Source organism: Capra hircus, chromosome 25 (assembly GCF_001704415.2).
Source record: "Capra hircus breed San Clemente chromosome 25, ASM170441v1, whole genome shotgun sequence".
NCBI classification, from domain to species: domain Eukaryota; kingdom Metazoa; phylum Chordata; class Mammalia; order Artiodactyla; family Bovidae; genus Capra; species Capra hircus.
In genome coordinates, this window is record NC_030832.1 from 13,969,100 (window position 1) to 13,985,669 (window position 16,570).

Here is a 16,570-nt window from a genome sequence, read left to right on the forward strand (position 1 = left end):
TAGCTGAAATTCTGTCACCTCCACTAGCTTTGTAGTAATGCTTCCTGAGACCCCACTTGTCTTCACATTCCAGGATGTCTGGCTCTAGGTAAGTGATCACACCTTCGTGGTTATCCAGGTCATTAAAACCTTATTTGTACAGTTCTTCTGTGTATTCTTGCCTCCTCTTCTTAATCTCCTCTATTGAAGAGAAGATGTATCTCTTAATATGAAAATTTATTGAAAATATATTTTTCCACTTGCCTGTTTGCAGTTTCTCATAACTGTCTGTGAGGTTAGCAGCTTTCATATTATGTATTGCATCATTTTACTATAATAAATATGCTTTTTTGCATTTTATTCTTGTATATAGATATGCTTTTATATATCAGTTGACAGAATTTCAGCATATAAAGCACATAGAGCTATTTGTCACTCAGGTGACAACTAGGATACTTACCTTTAGTTGAAAGTAAATATTCACAAAGTAACAATAGACCCAAGTGCCATGCCCTGCTGGTATTACCCAGTCAAACTGTATACAGTTAGGTGGTTATTGATCCATATTAGTTCAGGAACGCCAGAAATGCTGCTGAAGTTGTTCTTCATTTCTCTGGCCAATAGTAGATTTTGACCAATTAGTGATTTTAAGTTTTTGACCCAATTGAAGTTAATCTTGGGGTGCAACATTAGATCCAACATTAATTTTTTTCCAGGTGGCTACCTGGTAGTTCCCAGACCTAAAATTGAACCAGGCGTCTTTTTCATTGATGATTTGTGATGCCACCTTTATCATAAATTAAATTCTCACATGCATTTGGATCTATTTCTGGACCTTTGGTTCTCTTTGACCTGTCTGCTCTTGTAACTTGCACACTGCAGCCCTCTACATTATTGAGGCTTCATAATAACATGTTCTTTGTTTCTGGTGGAACTAGCTCCCCTGACCTCTTCTCTTTCAGAGTTCTCCTGGCCATTTTTTTCTTTCAGTTTTATTGAGATATAATTGACATACAGCACTGTATAAGTTTAAGTGTGCAAGGAATTTCATACATCATGAAATGACTATCGCAATATATTTAGTAGATACCCATCATCTCTTATAGATACAACATTTAAAAATTGGAAAAAAAAAGTGGTCTTTTTCTGGTAAGAACTCTTAGGATTTAACCTCTTAACAACTTTTAACGTACAGCGGTATTGATTATAATTACGTTGCGTGTTGCGTCCTTAGTACTTATTTACCTTATAGCTAGAAGTTTGTACCTTTAACATCTTCATCCAGTTCCCTTGGCCCCTGAAACCACAAATCTGATCCCCTTTTTAAAATCTGTTTGTTTGTTTTGAAATATAATTGACCTGCTGTGTTAGTTCCTATTATATAACATAGTGATTCAGTATTTCTATACATTTCAAAATGATAGCCACAAGAAGTCTACTTTAAGATCTGCCACCAAGCAAAGATGCTACATAGTTACAGACTGTATTCCCCGCCTTGTATGTTTCATGCCTATGACATTTATTTTGCTACTGGAACTTTGTCCCTCTTAATCTAGCTTCCCTAATGGCTCACTTGGTAAAGAATTTGCCTGCAATGCAGGAGACCTGTGTTTGATCCCTTGGTCGGGAAGATCCCCTGGATACGGGAATGGCAACCCACTCCAGTATTCTTGCCTGGAGAATCCCATGGACAGAGGAGCCTGGTGGGCTACAGTCCTTGGGGTTGCAAAGAGTCAGACTTGACTGAGCGATGAACGCTTTCACTTTCAATCTATCCCACCTATTTTTCTCCTCCTCCAACTTCCTCTTCTCTGGCAACCACCTGTTTAATCTCTGTGTCTGTAACCCTGTTTTGTTGTGTTTATTCATTTATTAATATTCTTTAGGTTCTAAATGTAACAAATATATGATACTGTCTGTCTCTGATTTAATACTCTCTAGGTCCATCCATGTTGTCACAAGCGGCAAGGTCTCATTCTTTTTTTACTATTAACGTTCTTCTCCTGACCATTCTTGTTCCGTTATCTCATCATCTTTCAAATCAGTCCTCCTGTGCCAATACCTCAAATAAAAACCTGTTCGTATTTTTATTAAATGCTGAATGTGAGTGATAGTTGCTCAGTCATGTCCAACTCTGTGCGACCCTGTGGACTGTAGCCCTCCAGGCTCCTCTGTCCATGGGATTCTCCAGGCAAGAATACTGGAGTGGGTTGCCATGCCTTCCTCCAGGGGATCTTCCCAGCCCAGGGATCTAACTTGCATCTCTGATGTCTCCAGCATTGGCAGGCAGGTTCTTTATCACTAGCACCACCTGGGAAGCCTGTATTTTTATTAGGATGGTGTTAAACTTATTAGATAACTTACAGATAATTGATTTCTTTATGATTTGGGGTCTGCCTCCTCAAACATAACATATGTTTGAGGCCTCTGTGGCCTCAAATCTTAGATGTCTGTTGTTACATGAATTCCTAGCTACGGCATCTTTGTTGTTGTTTGACCTGCCAGCCTTAGGGTCATTTTAACTGATTCCAGTCTTGTATTCTTAAATATCATCCCTTTATTGTTTTTAATCAGGCATTTTTCGTAACTTTATCTTCTTTACTTCAAAAGACCCTTTGAGGTAGGAACACTAGTTCCTACATTAGGACTCAATCTGGTCTTAGAAAGCAGTGCTGAAGAAATGAATGATTTTTTAAATTTGTTTTTAATTGAAGCATAATTACAATATTGGGTTGGTTTCTGCCATACATCAGCATGGATCAGCCATAGGTATACATATGTCCCCTCCCTCTGGAACGTCCCTCCCCATCCCATCCCTCTGGGTTGTCACAGAGCCTGGTTTGAGTTCCCTGAGTCATACAGCAAATTCCCATTGGCTGCCTGTTTTACACGTGTTAGTGTATATATTTCCATGCTACAGTCTCTCCACTCATCCCACCCTCTCCTTCCTACCCCACACCCCGTGTCCATAAGTCTGTTCTCTATGTCTGCATCTCCATTGCTGCCCTGCCAATAGGCTCATCAGTATCGTCTTTATGGGTTCCATATATATGTGTTAATGTATGATGTTTATGTTTCTCTTTCTGATTTACTTCACTCTGTATAATAGGCTGCAGGTTCATCCACCTCATTAGAACCGACTCAAATGCGTTCCTTTTTATGGCTGAGTAATATTCCATCGCATATATGTACCACAGCTTCTTTATCCATTCATCTGTGGATGGATGAGATAAATGATTGATTCTCACTTGGCTGTTGAAGGCCTGGAGGTCCAGAGAGGTCAAGTTCCTTAAGAACACTTAGATGGTCTTACGTATTAGAGCCAGGAGGGTTTCATTCCAGACGTTTTTAGTCACCATGAGATACAATACAGGGGATGTTAAAGGTCCTCGGACATAAACACGGAATCAGCGAGGAGAATTGCTGACATTTGTCAAGCATCTGTGAAATACCTGTTCTGTGTTACTCCGCTTCCCCCACCCCGTGCGGAGGTCCTGTTACTACCCCTACACCTCTGCTTTGCATGTGAGGAAACAGTCCCAGAGAACGCAGCTTGTCCAAACAGAGTTAAAGATAATTTTTTTTTTTTTTGGTTGTGCTTGGTCTTCGTTGCTGCCTGCAGGCTATCTCTAGTTGCAGCGAGCAGAGGCTACTCTTCCTTATGGTGAAGATGCTCGTTGTGGTGGCTTCCCGTGTTGCGTGGAGCACAGGCTCTGGGGCACACGGGCTTCACTAGTTGTAGCACGCAGATTCAGCAGTTGCGATGCGAGGGCTCTCGAGTGTGGGCGCAGTAGTTGTGGTGCTTGGGCTTAGTTGCTTTGCAGCATGTGGGATCTTCCAGGACCAGTGATTGAACCTGTGTGCCCTGCATTGGCAGGCAGATTCTTATCCACCAGGAACATCCCAGACAGAGTTAAACAGACTTCCTTATTGCTGCACTTGTCAGTGCCTTTAACATGACATTCCAGTGACCCGTCTACACTCTCCAAAATACGTGGTGGTTAGGGCAGCTGGGCTGGGCGTTTGAAACTTTCTGAACTTGTTAAGGTGATTGAGGGATAATGCATGATTACTAGATCGCACGTGCACCTTAGTGGGGTGTTCTGAGTGCTGACTACACGCTGAGTCTCTGAGACAAGACGGAACGTGCAGCTTTTGGCATTTGAGCGGGGTCTGTCTGTGGCCCTAATTAGGTCCTGGCTCGTGTTGTAAGTGCTGTATGGACATGCTCTCAGTTAACCCGCGGGACAGCCTTGTGCGCCTCATGAGCTGACGGGTTGTGCAGGTGAAGAGCCGGGTCCCGAAGTCGAGGGGCTGCTCATCTCTGGGATTAGGACGTGCGGGAGCCAGGGCCCGCTCCCCAGGTGTCTCGTCTCTCTGGTGCATAACGGATGCGTTTGTTCCCTCGGGCAACCTTGCTGGTCTCTCACCCAGGGCCACGATCATGTCACTGGAGGACTTTGAACAGCGTTTGAATCAAGCCATAGAAAGAAATGCCTTCCTGGAGAGCGAATTGGATGAGAAGGAGAATCTCCTGGAATCTGTGCAGCGACTGAAGGATGAAGCCAGAGGTCAGGCAGCCAGGGCTTTGGTCTGTGGGTTTGACCAGTGTTGTGCCCTCTCCCAGCCCGAGGGTGTCCTGTCCCACAGCATCGCCCGGCTCGCCCTTTGCTGGAAATCTGCAGCCTTCTCGGCGCTCTGGTCCAAGGGTGGGGATCACACCGGGCAGGTTGAGGCTTGATTTCTGCCCTGTGCTAGGGACTGTCAAATGTCCAACTCTGTAAAGACCCCTAGTGGGTATTTAAGTCCATCACCAGCTTTATGCTTAGCAGGAGCACAGGAGTTTTGTGGCGAGGGGGGAATGCCTGTTGATGGACTTGCTAGCCAGTCCATCTGGACTTGCTAGCCACGTCTTTACTTTTGAAACGTGATGGCTGCTAATGCAAGTGGCTTGGAACTCAGGAATCTCATCAGCACTTGCTCTTTGGAGCACTTCTAGAGGTAGGGCTTTTTTTTTTTCTTTAAATTTGGCCATGCCATGCAGCTTGTGGGCTTTTAATTCCCCAGCCAGGAATCGAACACACACCTTTGGCAGTGAAAGCGTGGCATCCTAACCGCTGGATCACCAGGGAATTCCCCCAGCCTTCTACCACATTCGCAAGTCATCCTAGTTGGGTTCGGAAGAGACTTTGTTAAAGTCCCAGTTAATTGTTTATGACGTTCATTTGATTTCTAATGTGTAGCCAGTAGAAGAGGGATTAAAAAGTAAAATTCTCGAGTTTAAAATGTTCCTAAATGTTCGTCAATAATGATTTGCTTATGTAAATTACACAGATTTATTTTGTGGAATGTTAAGTAGTTGAAACAAACATGATACAGATATAAATGTCATAGCTTGTTAGGACATAACATTGAAGAGGGAAAGTACATAGATAGTAGATGTATGTTTCTAGTTATGCTTAATAAAAATTATAGGCTTAAAAGATATGCACACACACACACATATATAAACTGTATGTGTGAAAATGCAGAGCAAAAGGACTGAAACGCTCACTCCCATGTTACAGTGATCAGGCATGAGGCTGAACATTTGAGGGTGGATTGGAAAGGCATGTCTTCACTTGGTACTCTGTAAATCCTGATACATTGGAATTTTCCCGAAACAGTGCAGTCATAATTTTAAAAGTTTTTTTTTGTTTTAATCTTTTTGTTTTTACTCAAAAGAAAAACTGTGTGGTCTTGCAAGCCTGCGAGGCAAGGTCCCATGGGGTATGCTTCATTCTGGGTTTCCACCAGGAGTTCCTCACTCTGGTGCGGTTCTTGCTCACCCTTGTCTCCTGCCCCATCACCTGCAACAAGGACTTAATCAGAATCCTTTTCCTCGCCTAGATTTGCGACAGGAATTAGCTGTGCAGCAAAAGCAGGAGAAACCCAGGACACCCATGCCCAGCTCTGTGGACGCTGAGAGGACAGACACAGCGGTGCAGGCCACTGGCTCCGTGCCATCTACCCCCATAGCTCATCGAGGACCCAGCTCTAGTTTAAACACTCCTGGGACCTTCAGACGTGGTAAGGGGGATGGGAGCTGGGAGAGTTCTCTTGGCTTCACAAGGCTTTCCTGGGTGAGAGAGAAGTAGGGCCAGGCTGTGCAGCAGGGAGCAGAGGCAGGGCTCACAGGGGCAGACTAATGCGGTAGGTGGGAGGAGCCTCTTGAATGTGAGGCGACAGGGAGCAGGGGAGTCTGCGGCAAACCGGAGGACAGAAGTCTCGTCCAGAGGGGCCGCTGCCTCTCTGCTTCAGCCACGAGAGGCGTGGGTCCTTTCGTAAGGACCAGAGGCCAGAAGTCCTCGTGTTGTATATGAAATCTCCCAAGTTAAATACTTCAGTAACGAGATAAAACATTTTGTGGGTCCAGCAATACATCCTGTAGAACTGATCCCAGCATAACCTGTGCTGAGTAGGGGGAAAAAACAAGAAATGGAGTGCTCACCCAGCCCCTCTGATGACTGATCAGCTGTGCGGCTCTGATTGGGCCACTTAATAACAAATAATAATAATAGACAATTGCTGAGCACTCAGGCGGTGCCAGCCTTTCTGCTTGCTGTGCTCTGTGGGTACGTACGACCTCCTTGGATTTGCAGTGAGGCCCAAGAAGCAAGTGATGCGAGCCCTGCCCCCATCTGATGGATGAGGAGACTGGGACTCCCAGTTAAGGAGCTGGGCTGACATCACACAGCTGGCGGATGGCGGGCAAGCTCCAGGCTGACCCCCCCACATACTGCCTGTCCCTCAGCTTGTGCCCAGCAGGCACAGAGTGTGCCGTTGCCAGAGTCCCAGGCTAATCCCACTTTAAGCACGTGCCTCAGCTGGGCCTCAGCTGCAGCAGGTGTGGGCAGGACCTGAGATCCTGCGTTTCTGAGGAGCGCCCGGGTGATGCTGAACTCCAAGCCCTGGCGCCCTGCTCAGCAGAGAGAGGGGACTCCAAGGGGCAGAACCGTGACCAGTGGGCCTTGTTCAGATGCTGGGAATGTTAATTCACTGCATGGCATTCCTCAGAATTTCAGAGGACTTGCTTTTTTTTTTTTTATTTCAAAGAATAGCATCTAAAGATAAATACTGAGTATAGTCATCATAAGGCTACGAGAAGTTGGTCATCAGGTACTCTCGTTATGTCGGGCAGCACCCTCGTGATTGAAAGAGGGCAGCGTTGGGGGTCAGAGGGCACAGGGGCCCACCTTCGGATTCTGCACTCAGAGACGTTCGTGCACAGACTTTTCCGTGTGTGTTGGTGTCACGTGTGCGTCCTTTTACACACACAGGCCTGGACGACACCACTGGGGGGACCCCCCTCACGCCCGCAGCCCGGATATCAGCCCTCAACATCGTGGGAGACCTGCTGCGGAAAGTGGGGGTAAGACGGCATCGCGTGGTGTGCTGCCCGGCGTTCACGTGGCATCCTCTGTCTTCGGGAGGCTCGAGGCGTGACCTTACTGGCTCTCGCCCTCTGGCAGAGGCGTCATGAGCGCAGATGCAGGCCTGGCTCGTCTCTCATCCCTTAGAACTGCTGTGCATCTGTGGGTGGTGGTTCTGATTTTTAAAGTTTCATGTGGCTGGTCTTGGCTGCGTGGCTTGTGTCTTAGTTCCACGACCAGGGATTGAACCCAGGCCCTGGGCAGTGAAAGCCCAGAGTCCTAACCACTGCGCCGCCAGGGAAGGCCCTCGGGGAGCACTGTTTCTGACAAACCCAGGCTCTGACCCTGAGGCACCCTTAGATCCCCAGGTATACCGTTCTTTCCCTGGGCCATCTTCCCTGGCAATTGGGGAAGTTTGAATGGTATTAATGATATTTTTCTCAGTTTGAAGAAACTGAGAAAAATTGAAAACTGCCTTCCCTTTTCACACTGTTCATGGAGTTCTTGAGGCAAGAATACTGAACTGGTTTGCCATTCCCTTCTCCAGGGGATCATATTTTGTCAGACATGGTTTTTATTTGCTCAGGGAGTTAAGGAGAATATCTTGAAAGGCTGGACAGAGAACATGACCTTACAGGTTTTATGTTAATTGCAGGGAAGGAGTCTTTGGTGCTTGAGAAATCACACAGCTATTCTCTGTAGTTGTTTCTCTTATTTTTAAAACTTATGCCTTTCTAAGTTTTTGCAAATGGAAAGCCACATACTTTGAATCCTGCCAGTCTGTCATTGACCAGAATGTGTGTATTCAGAGTTAATAGGAGCTTGTGACTCGTTTCCCATGTTTTTCTTTTTGGCTTTTGGTTTCCTGGTTTGCCGTTTTACAGACAGATTTTAACAGTTAGGTTATAGAGAAGCCCAGGGTGATCTCAGTGCCCGTTTGGTTCTCAGAGGGCCTGTTTCCAGCAAGGCAAGTTCTTGTTCAAACCTCCTGCCACTTGATGTGTGTTTACCTAGGTAACAGCGACAGTGAATGATTCCAAAAGTCCATTTCATTCTTTCTTGTAGGCAGACTTGGATCATAGGTAGGGTAAGGGACTTTTTAGGAGGCTCCTAGATATCCTAGATATCTCAGTGGAGAAGGAAATGGCAACCCACTCCAGTGTTCTTGCCTGGAGAATCCCAGGGATGGAGGAGCCTGGTGGGCTGCTGTCCATGGGGTCACATAGAGTCGGACATGACTTAAGGGACTTAGCATGCATGTATGCATTGGAGAAGGAAATGGTAACCCACTCCAGTGTTCTTGCCTGGAGATTCCCAGGGATGGAGGAGCCTGGTGGGCTGCCGTCTATGGGGTCGCACAGAGTCGGACACGATTGAAGCGACTTAGCAGCAGCAGCAGCAGATATCTTAGACCACCAGTTGTATGAATTAGATGTACACTGAATTTGATGGGGGGGCAAGAAGGGCACGCTTTGGGGTTCTAATACAATGGTTCTAAAACTAATGGTTCTAGTTTGAGAACCACTATCTTAAGTGATTGTGATGTGAATAGGCTCTGATGGCCCATACACATAAAAACAGTGATGGCATTACTGATGCAATGGACATGAACTTGGGCAAACTCCAGGGGGTGGTGAGGGACAGGGAGGCCTGGTGTGCTACGGTCTAGGGAGTTGCAAAGAGTTGGACACAGCTGGGCGACCAAACAACAGTATGGGCTGTGATGAGAAGTGTAAGGGTTCTTGTCTTCAACTTGAGCAGTGAAAGCATCTCTCTCTCCAGGCCCTGGAGTCCAAACTCGCTTCCTGCCGGAACTTCGTGTACGATCAGTCCCCAAGCCGAGCCAGTGGCCCAGCCTCGGGGCGGGGGAGCAAAAACAGAGACAGCGTGGACAGGCGGCCCGGCGGCAGCAGCGTGCCTCTAGGCGACAAAGGGTCAGTGCCTTGCGCTGTTCCTCCTCGGTGTCGGGAGAACCTGTCCACTCCAGCCAGAAGCCTCTGACCCCCGACCGATAGCCGTGTTTTTGAAAGTTGCAGGAATTATGTCAGCATATCTCTCTATCCCTTAAGACCGAGTTAGTTGATATCTTCTGGTTTGCGCAAATGGCCAGGAAGAGGGTCGTTTTTATTGACTCTACAGCCCCAGCTCCCAGTCATGCTGTGAGAAGCCCTTTGTATAAATCACTTGTTTGCGACTCAGGCTTCAAATACTGCTCTGCTTCCCCCAGAAGAGGATTTTGATTTTTTTTTTTTTTAAACCCTTTGGAACCTTCAGGAAACTAAATCAGCCAGACTGGATTCCTGAAGCCAGTCACCGGATTGGAAAACACAAACCTGACCTCTAACAGCTTCATTTATTTTCTGGCCTGAAGAAAATCAGGGTGGCCTCCACATTCTAGAATTTTCTAAGATGTGCCACCATCTCACTGGCCCCTGGGCCACGTAGATTTGGGGTGTCAGTGGCAGACGGAGGACAGGAGAGGAAGAATTTGTTTTCCCCAGCATGCACGTAACTTCTGGACCTTTAGCCGGGGGTGTTCTTTGGAGGGTCTTCTGCGACTGGGCTTTTTGTGTGGCTTTGGGGGAGGACCATGAGCGCTAGATGGCCAGTGTCCTTTTCTTCATTTCACAGGAGAGAAAATTGAGACCCAGTGAGTCACTGCTCCCGACCTTGATATTCACCCTTGTAACTTGGTGGGCCCCGTGCTAGCCAGCCTAGAACAGCTGTAATGTCCGCTTAACTTGGTTTGCTCTGTCTGAAGGTTGGGAAAACGCCTGGAGTTTGGGAAGCCGTCATCGAATGTTTCCTCACCGTCGCTGCCGTCAGCCCAGGGTGTAGTCAAGATGTTGCTTTAGGAAAGCCATGGAAGCCGAGGCGAGCCCTTCCCCTCCTTCCCTCTTTGAACTAGGTTTTGGGTGTTTTTGTTTTTTTCTTTTAAGTTGGTTTGAGAAATATGAGCAAGCAGTCACACAAAGCCAAGTGACCAAGGCCGTTGCCAGTGGCCGTGGGTCGTTGGCTGCAGGAAATGCAGTCCCTTAACCCCCAGCCTCCGTGTTGACGTGTACAGCCAAGGGCGGGACCAACCTGACCCTCTGGAAAGGGCGACTTGGGTGCCAAGGCCACCCCATCCTTGTCAGCTGAGCTGAGTCCTCATTGGTCTTGAGAGGTGTTTTTAATGATCGGAGACACCTATGAAGTGGAGTCTGAGCCGTAGGCTCACCCTGCCCCCCACAGCTGGTGCTTCTTCCAGAACAAAATCTCCAGTGTGCTATGGCACGACAGGGGCCAGTGCCCTGAAATCACGCCTGGGGTGAGGGATAGAACAGGCATGTACCTTTTATTTAAACTGTGGTGTGGTGTACCTCCGAGACTTTTTTTTTTCCAAAGTGGAGTATAATTGCTTTACAATGTTGCTTAGTTTCTCCTGTACAGCAAAGTGAATCAGCTACGTGTGTACATATATCCCACCCCTCTGGGCCATCACAGAGCACCGAGCTGAGCTCCCTGGGCTATACAGCAGTTTCCCACTAGCTCTCTGTTTTATACACATGTACCTCCAAGACTTTTTAATCTGCCTGTCACTGAGGCTTTTAGAGGCGTGCTTGAGTTTCAGTGTGAATTTTGTGGGGACCAGGTCAGTGGAAAATCTGTGTCCTCTTTAGACCTGTCCTTGTCCTGAACCTCCTGCCCTGGTCTGGGAGTGCCCTCTGCTTCTGAGGGTTTCTGGGGTGTGATGGCCTTAGCGATGCAGCCCCTGAGAACAGGACTTGATTCAAAGCCTGGATGAAATAATCAAGGTTACCATCGGATAAGATGAAGCCACCGGGTTGCATTGGGAGCGTCCTTATTAAAGAAGAAGCGAACCCAGGATTTCCAGGCAGACGGCATGTGGCTCCTCCCTGCTGATCTGGAACAGCTGCCTCACACTGTGGACACAAGTAAAAAGAACACGTGAATTCAGGCCTGTGCATGCAACCTAACAGCCTTCTAAGTCATTTTTCCAAAAGAACAGCAGAAGTATCCAGCTGAAACCAGAGCTTTTCAAGTGCTACTGAAATTCAGCAGAGAATTAAACTCCAGTGCCCACCTCATTACCGTGGCAACATTCTAACCTGTATCGGTAAAAGACGTACTTTTATTTTTTTAAAAGAACAATAAAATCAAGAGAAACTGATTTTCAGCTAGTTTGTGGCGGTCAGTAAATGCTGGTTAGTGCTTCTGTGTTTGTGCATCCGATGGTGAAAAACTTTTTTTTTTTAACCAAGTGACAATGAAAAAAACCTACTTTTTAAAAGTTTCCTTTCGGGTCAGCTTAGCATTGTGTTTGGAAGACGTGTATGTCCTATCCAAGTTGTATGGTCTTTCGGCGTGTCCTCGGGCTCTGTGAGTCCTTTCTTGTCCGTCTGTTTGTGCCCACAGAGTCTGAGTATGGAGTCGTTGTGTTGAGTGGGAACCTTTGCCAGGCAGCTCGGTCTAGAGCACGCAGGTGAGGAAAAGGACAGGCCTAGACCCAGTTTTTATGGCCCTCATGCCAAGAATGGTATATACATTTTTAAAGGATAGTTTAATAATTAAAAAAAAAAAAAGACAAAAATGTGACAGAGACCATTTCTGGGCATTTATAGAAAAAGTTTGTCAACGCCTGCTGGGTGAAGTCTTGTGTTTTAACTCAAACATTCAAGGAACGCTTAATGTTAATTCACATTAACTACATTTTTGTGTTTTGTTTTTTAAGAATTTTTTATGTGGATAGTTTTTAAAGTCTTCATTGAACTTGTTACAGTATTGCTTCTGTCTTATGTTTAGTTTGGCTGTAAGCCACGTGGGATCTCGCTTGACCAGGGTTCAAACCCACACCCCGTGTACTGGAAGGCAAAGTCTCAGGCGCCAGACCGCCAGGGAAGTCCCCATCACTGCTGTTTTGATTGATGCACATGTTCTTCCTGAGACCCGTCCTGCTCCCTGGGCCTTGAGCGGCTCGCCTCCTGCGTGGAAGAGCCCCTCCCTCAGAATCACTCTGAGGTTCTGCTTTCCTCCTAGCCAGCTGTGGGGTGTCGGACAATTCATCCCACCTCCCTAGACCTGTTTCCCCTTTGAATGAATTAACAACCCTGACTTCATAAACGTTAGTCCCTTAGTTGTATCCACCTCATTGCAACCCTATGGACTGGAACCCACCAGGTTCCTCTGTCTATGGGATTTTCCACGCAAGAATACTGTTGCCAGTGGGTTGCCAGTTCCTGCTCCACTGACTTCATAGGGTCCTCATAAATGAGGCCACTCTTCCCACTCCCTCCCCTACCCATCCCATCCCGTCCTTTTTCTCTAGAAAGCAACAGAAAAGCCAACTCGGTTGTAGTGATTTATAACCTTTTATTAGTGAAGGTGTCCTTAAGTACAGTCAGTGCATATAAAACAGTGTGAATTTCCTGCTCTTAGCCTTTGAGCGGCGTCTCCTTTGTAACTCACGTGACTACAGAAGGCACTTGGTCTCAGTGAACTGTGTGCATCTGACGTGTGGGAACCAGAGGGAAGAGGAATTCTCAAACTGGCCCCCACCCCCAACCCCGGGAAGATGGGAGGGTCCAAAGGGCAGGAAAGTTGGGGAGTGGGGGCAGGGGCACCTGTCTCATGGTGACTTTCTCCCCGTTTCATGTAAAGTTGCCAGTGATTAGTTATCGTGGATACATTTTTCTAAAAATTCAAAAAAATCTCTGCACAGGTCTTGGCAGAGAGGTTGGGTGTGTCTGTGTCTCCTGTTGGATTTTTTGCCTTTGGTACCTCGTTCCAAACTTAAGATGATGCCCCGAATGCAGGGCGGTGTTTATATTCATCGTGAGGGGTGTCTGTGATGTTTGGAGTTTGAACATGGATTTAGACAGTGCTAAGCAGAGCCCACTGGGTTTGGTTCTGTTCCGTTTTTGAGCGAGTCATTCATTCACTGGCTTTGGTTCCATTGAAGTCGGCATCGCGAGCGTCCACTTCCTCCTCAGACCCGTCCGCGTTCTCAATAACTCTACGTCCTCCAGACCTTCTTGTGGGAACAAAAGTGGTCTCGTTCCCTCGCCTGTGGGTTTTTAAGAAGACACACATTTGCTTAGTACAGAAACCTTCCGCGAGGTTAGAGGAGGTTTTTAGACTGAGCAAAGAACAAACAGAGACTTGGAACAAATGAGACGCAAATATATTCAGGTGGAAGTGAACAAATCCCGACCCGTCTGGAGGTATGGGTGCATTTAATCAGCTGCAATGGAGGCAGAATAGGTTTTTCAAAGCAGGGCCGTCTGCTTTAGAAAAATGTCTGGCTTGGTCAGTTGCTGACCCACCGGCTTCTGGTTGGCTGTGGACTTGTATTTAGAAAAGAAGGGGGAGAGGCAAGTGGGATGATGGCCCCGCGTGGGATTATTCCTACCCTCTGGGGCCAGGATGAGGGGGAACTGTTGTGTCCGCAGCTCCTCTTTTGCAGAAGGAAAAGCGGGGTGGGGGTTAGATTTTGAATTGGAGGAAGGTGAGTATGACCACCAAGGGCAGCCTTGAGAGGGAAGGAGGTCCCTGTGTGGTCACCAGAAGAATGCTGTCTGGTTAAAGGCACCGACACACCCTGCTTCCGTGGAGCAGAATTCTTGGACTGAGTTCCCCCAAGGCAGGGATCTCATCTGTCTTGTGCTCACTATGGCAGGCACCGTGCAAGGCAGAGAACAGGTGCTCAGTGGATATTTGTCAGAAAAACATTAGACCCGTTAATCCAAGGTGTCTTTTAACTGTAACTGGCGGGACGCCCCTTTCTGTCTTTCCCACTCCCATCGCCTCGTCTCTGTCCTGCCAGGTGCCCTGTTCCCACCAGGGCCCGCCCTGGTCACTGGCAGGGAAGCTTTGTGTAAGAAGGCAGGACGGGCACGCAGGAGGAAAAGTCAGACCTGCCTGCTCTTAACCTCCACCATTTGGAAGGAATGTTTGCCTTCTTTTCAGCGACCACAACAAATAATGTTATATGTTGAGCTCTGGCCATCTGACACCGTTTGACGGGTCTTGACTCATTTTAGGATGTCTAAGAAGAAAGCAGACTTTCGCAACAAAAAACGATCCACTTCACGACACAGAGGCAAGCCACGAGGGTGAGCCCAGCCCATCGATTCTTTAGTCACAGGGGTTGACTCAGACAGGCAAGATAGGAGGCAGAAGCAAGGCCCAGAGATTCCTGATCGCTGACAGGCTTCCCAGCACGAGCCATCTGGGGTCCAAGGGTGGGAGGACCTGGGCTGGTAAAGCCCACCGGGTACGGCAGATGGCACTTCCCAAGGGGGCAGCGATCAGGAATAAATACTTAAAGTGGTACACACTGCCAACTAAAGACTCAGGGCAGCCTTCCTCCCATCAGAGGAAGCTTCTAGGTCCCCAGCTCCTTTGAAAGTAACTTTATATCACTCCCTCCCTAGAGGTGACCTTTAAAAAATCTCCTCCTTCCTTAGCAGTGTGTTCTCTCGGCATGCAGGGCTCAGCAGTCCACACAGCTTTCTCCTCCGCGTCTAACCTTCCAGGTTCAACACTGGATGGGCTGGGAAACAGTGCCTCGGTTTCCCTTTGCCTCTCAGAAGAGCCTGTACTTGCTAACTGCGTGTGTGCTAAACTGCTTTAGTCATGTCCAACTCTTGTGACCCCGTGAACTGTAGCCCTCCAGGCTCTTCAGACCATGGGGATTCTCCAGGCAAGAATACTAGAGTGGGTTGCCATGCCCTCCTCCAGGGGATCTTCCTGACCCAGGGATTGAACACGAGTCTCTCATGTCTCCTGCATTGGAATGTGGGTTCTTTACCACTCGCGCCACCTGGGAAGCCCACATTTGCTAAGTAGAGGAGTTGAACTGATCAATATGCTCCTTTGACTTAAGAAGTAAATCAGTCACTCCTGGGTCTCTGGAAGCCCCCCTGCGTGGGCACCGGGCCTGAAGCTGGTCTGTTATGGTTCAGGAGCCTCGCTTGAAGGAACAAGACTCATATGCTAGGCAAAAGTTGATAACTGGCTATCTCTGCCAAAGGAATTAAGGGACTCCTCTAAAAATTTGCTTGAAGTGTCTGATCTTGGAGAATCTGGGTTCTGTTCACGGACTCAGGAACATATCTCAGGCACTGCTGGCGTCCCAGGGATGAGCACGAGCATGTAGGGCCTGCTACCCTACAAGGACTCAGGTTCCATCAACCAATGGGGCCTACACTCCAGCCAAGCCTGGGACCCAGCTTATGCCACGATCTGGACAGGCTGGCAGGAGAGCTGCTCAAGAGCAGTGCCCCAGAGGCATGACACTCCCGCCTAAAGCTCCTGCCGAGACCTCCTCCAGTTTTAAGTATTTTGGGTACAGCGACAGCAAAGCCAAGATTTCTCCAGGAGAGAAGACAGACAAGAAGGCAGGGCTTGCTGGGCCTCAAAGAGGATGAGGGGGAAGCTGGGCCCCAGGGCCCAACTGCAGGTGTGAAGAAGTTGTTAGAATCCCAGAGAAGCCGAGGCCTCTGACCCCTGTCTTTGACGGCCCTGTGCACCCCCTGAGTCGTGGGTATCCATCCCTGGTCTGTGAACACGTGCCTGTGAGGCCTCTGGGAAAGACTCAGCCTGACCCGGCCTTTGTGCGCTCAAGATGTGGTTAGCGGCCGGCCTTGCTGAAGCCCCACGCAGCCCTAGTGAGGGTGAGACGTCGGGATGAGAGCTCATTCGCTCGCACACGTGTGGAAACCCCAGCCCAGGGGCCCTGTGGCGGGGGGCCACCACAACCCTGTGCCTGGCTCACTCCGAACTGTGAACCAGACCAGCCGATGGGAGCCATTCTCCAGAAAGGTACCCGGACGATGGTGCTGGTGCCTCTGCTCAGCAAGGTGCCTGAGCCGGATGAGGGGGCACACGCGGCCCAGCCGTGGCCTCATTGTGTACGAGGGGCCTGCCACCCAGGTAAGAACCCTCCAAGCCACGCAAAACAGCCTCTAAACTTGTCAGCACGCGGTGTGACAGGCCACATCAGTGCCACGTCAAACGCCCAAGCGAGAGGAAGGAAGGAGACTTTGTGAAGATGCATGTTTGGGTGCATGTTGGTTTTGATGAAAGACCGTTTTGAAGCTAAGATCCCTAAGCCTTTGGACTTTGTAGACATCTCAGAAGTTTGGGAGGGCCCACAAAGGGGGACAGGGAGACGG

At 48.2% G+C, this 16,570-nt stretch overlaps 2 protein-coding genes across 7 annotated transcripts in view; one reads left to right on the forward strand and one right to left on the reverse strand.

Annotated features, from left to right (window-relative positions):
- The window catches only part of NDE1 (nudE neurodevelopment protein 1), a 36,290-nt gene extending 24,111 nt beyond the window's left edge, over positions 1–12,179 (forward strand). For 4 of the 5 annotated variants that reach the window (XM_018040247.1, XM_018040248.1, XM_018040249.1 and 1 more), the window contains exons 5-9: positions 4,414–4,550; positions 5,869–6,048; positions 7,299–7,390; positions 9,174–9,325; positions 10,153–12,179. In XM_018040247.1, coding sequence (XP_017895736.1) covers positions 4,414–4,550; positions 5,869–6,048; positions 7,299–7,390; positions 9,174–9,325; positions 10,153–10,246 — 655 coding nt within the window. In that variant the 3' untranslated portion in view covers positions 10,247–12,179. The other variant, XM_018040250.1, reaches the window with a different exon arrangement.
- The window catches only part of MYH11 (myosin heavy chain 11), a 127,437-nt gene continuing 123,611 nt past the window's right edge, over positions 12,745–16,570 (reverse strand). For both annotated transcript variants that reach the window (XM_018040245.1, XM_018040246.1), the window contains one exon: positions 12,745–13,458. In XM_018040245.1, coding sequence (XP_017895734.1) covers positions 13,326–13,458 — 133 coding nt within the window. In that variant the 3' untranslated portion in view covers positions 12,745–13,325. The remainder of the gene's footprint in view (positions 13,459–16,570) is intronic.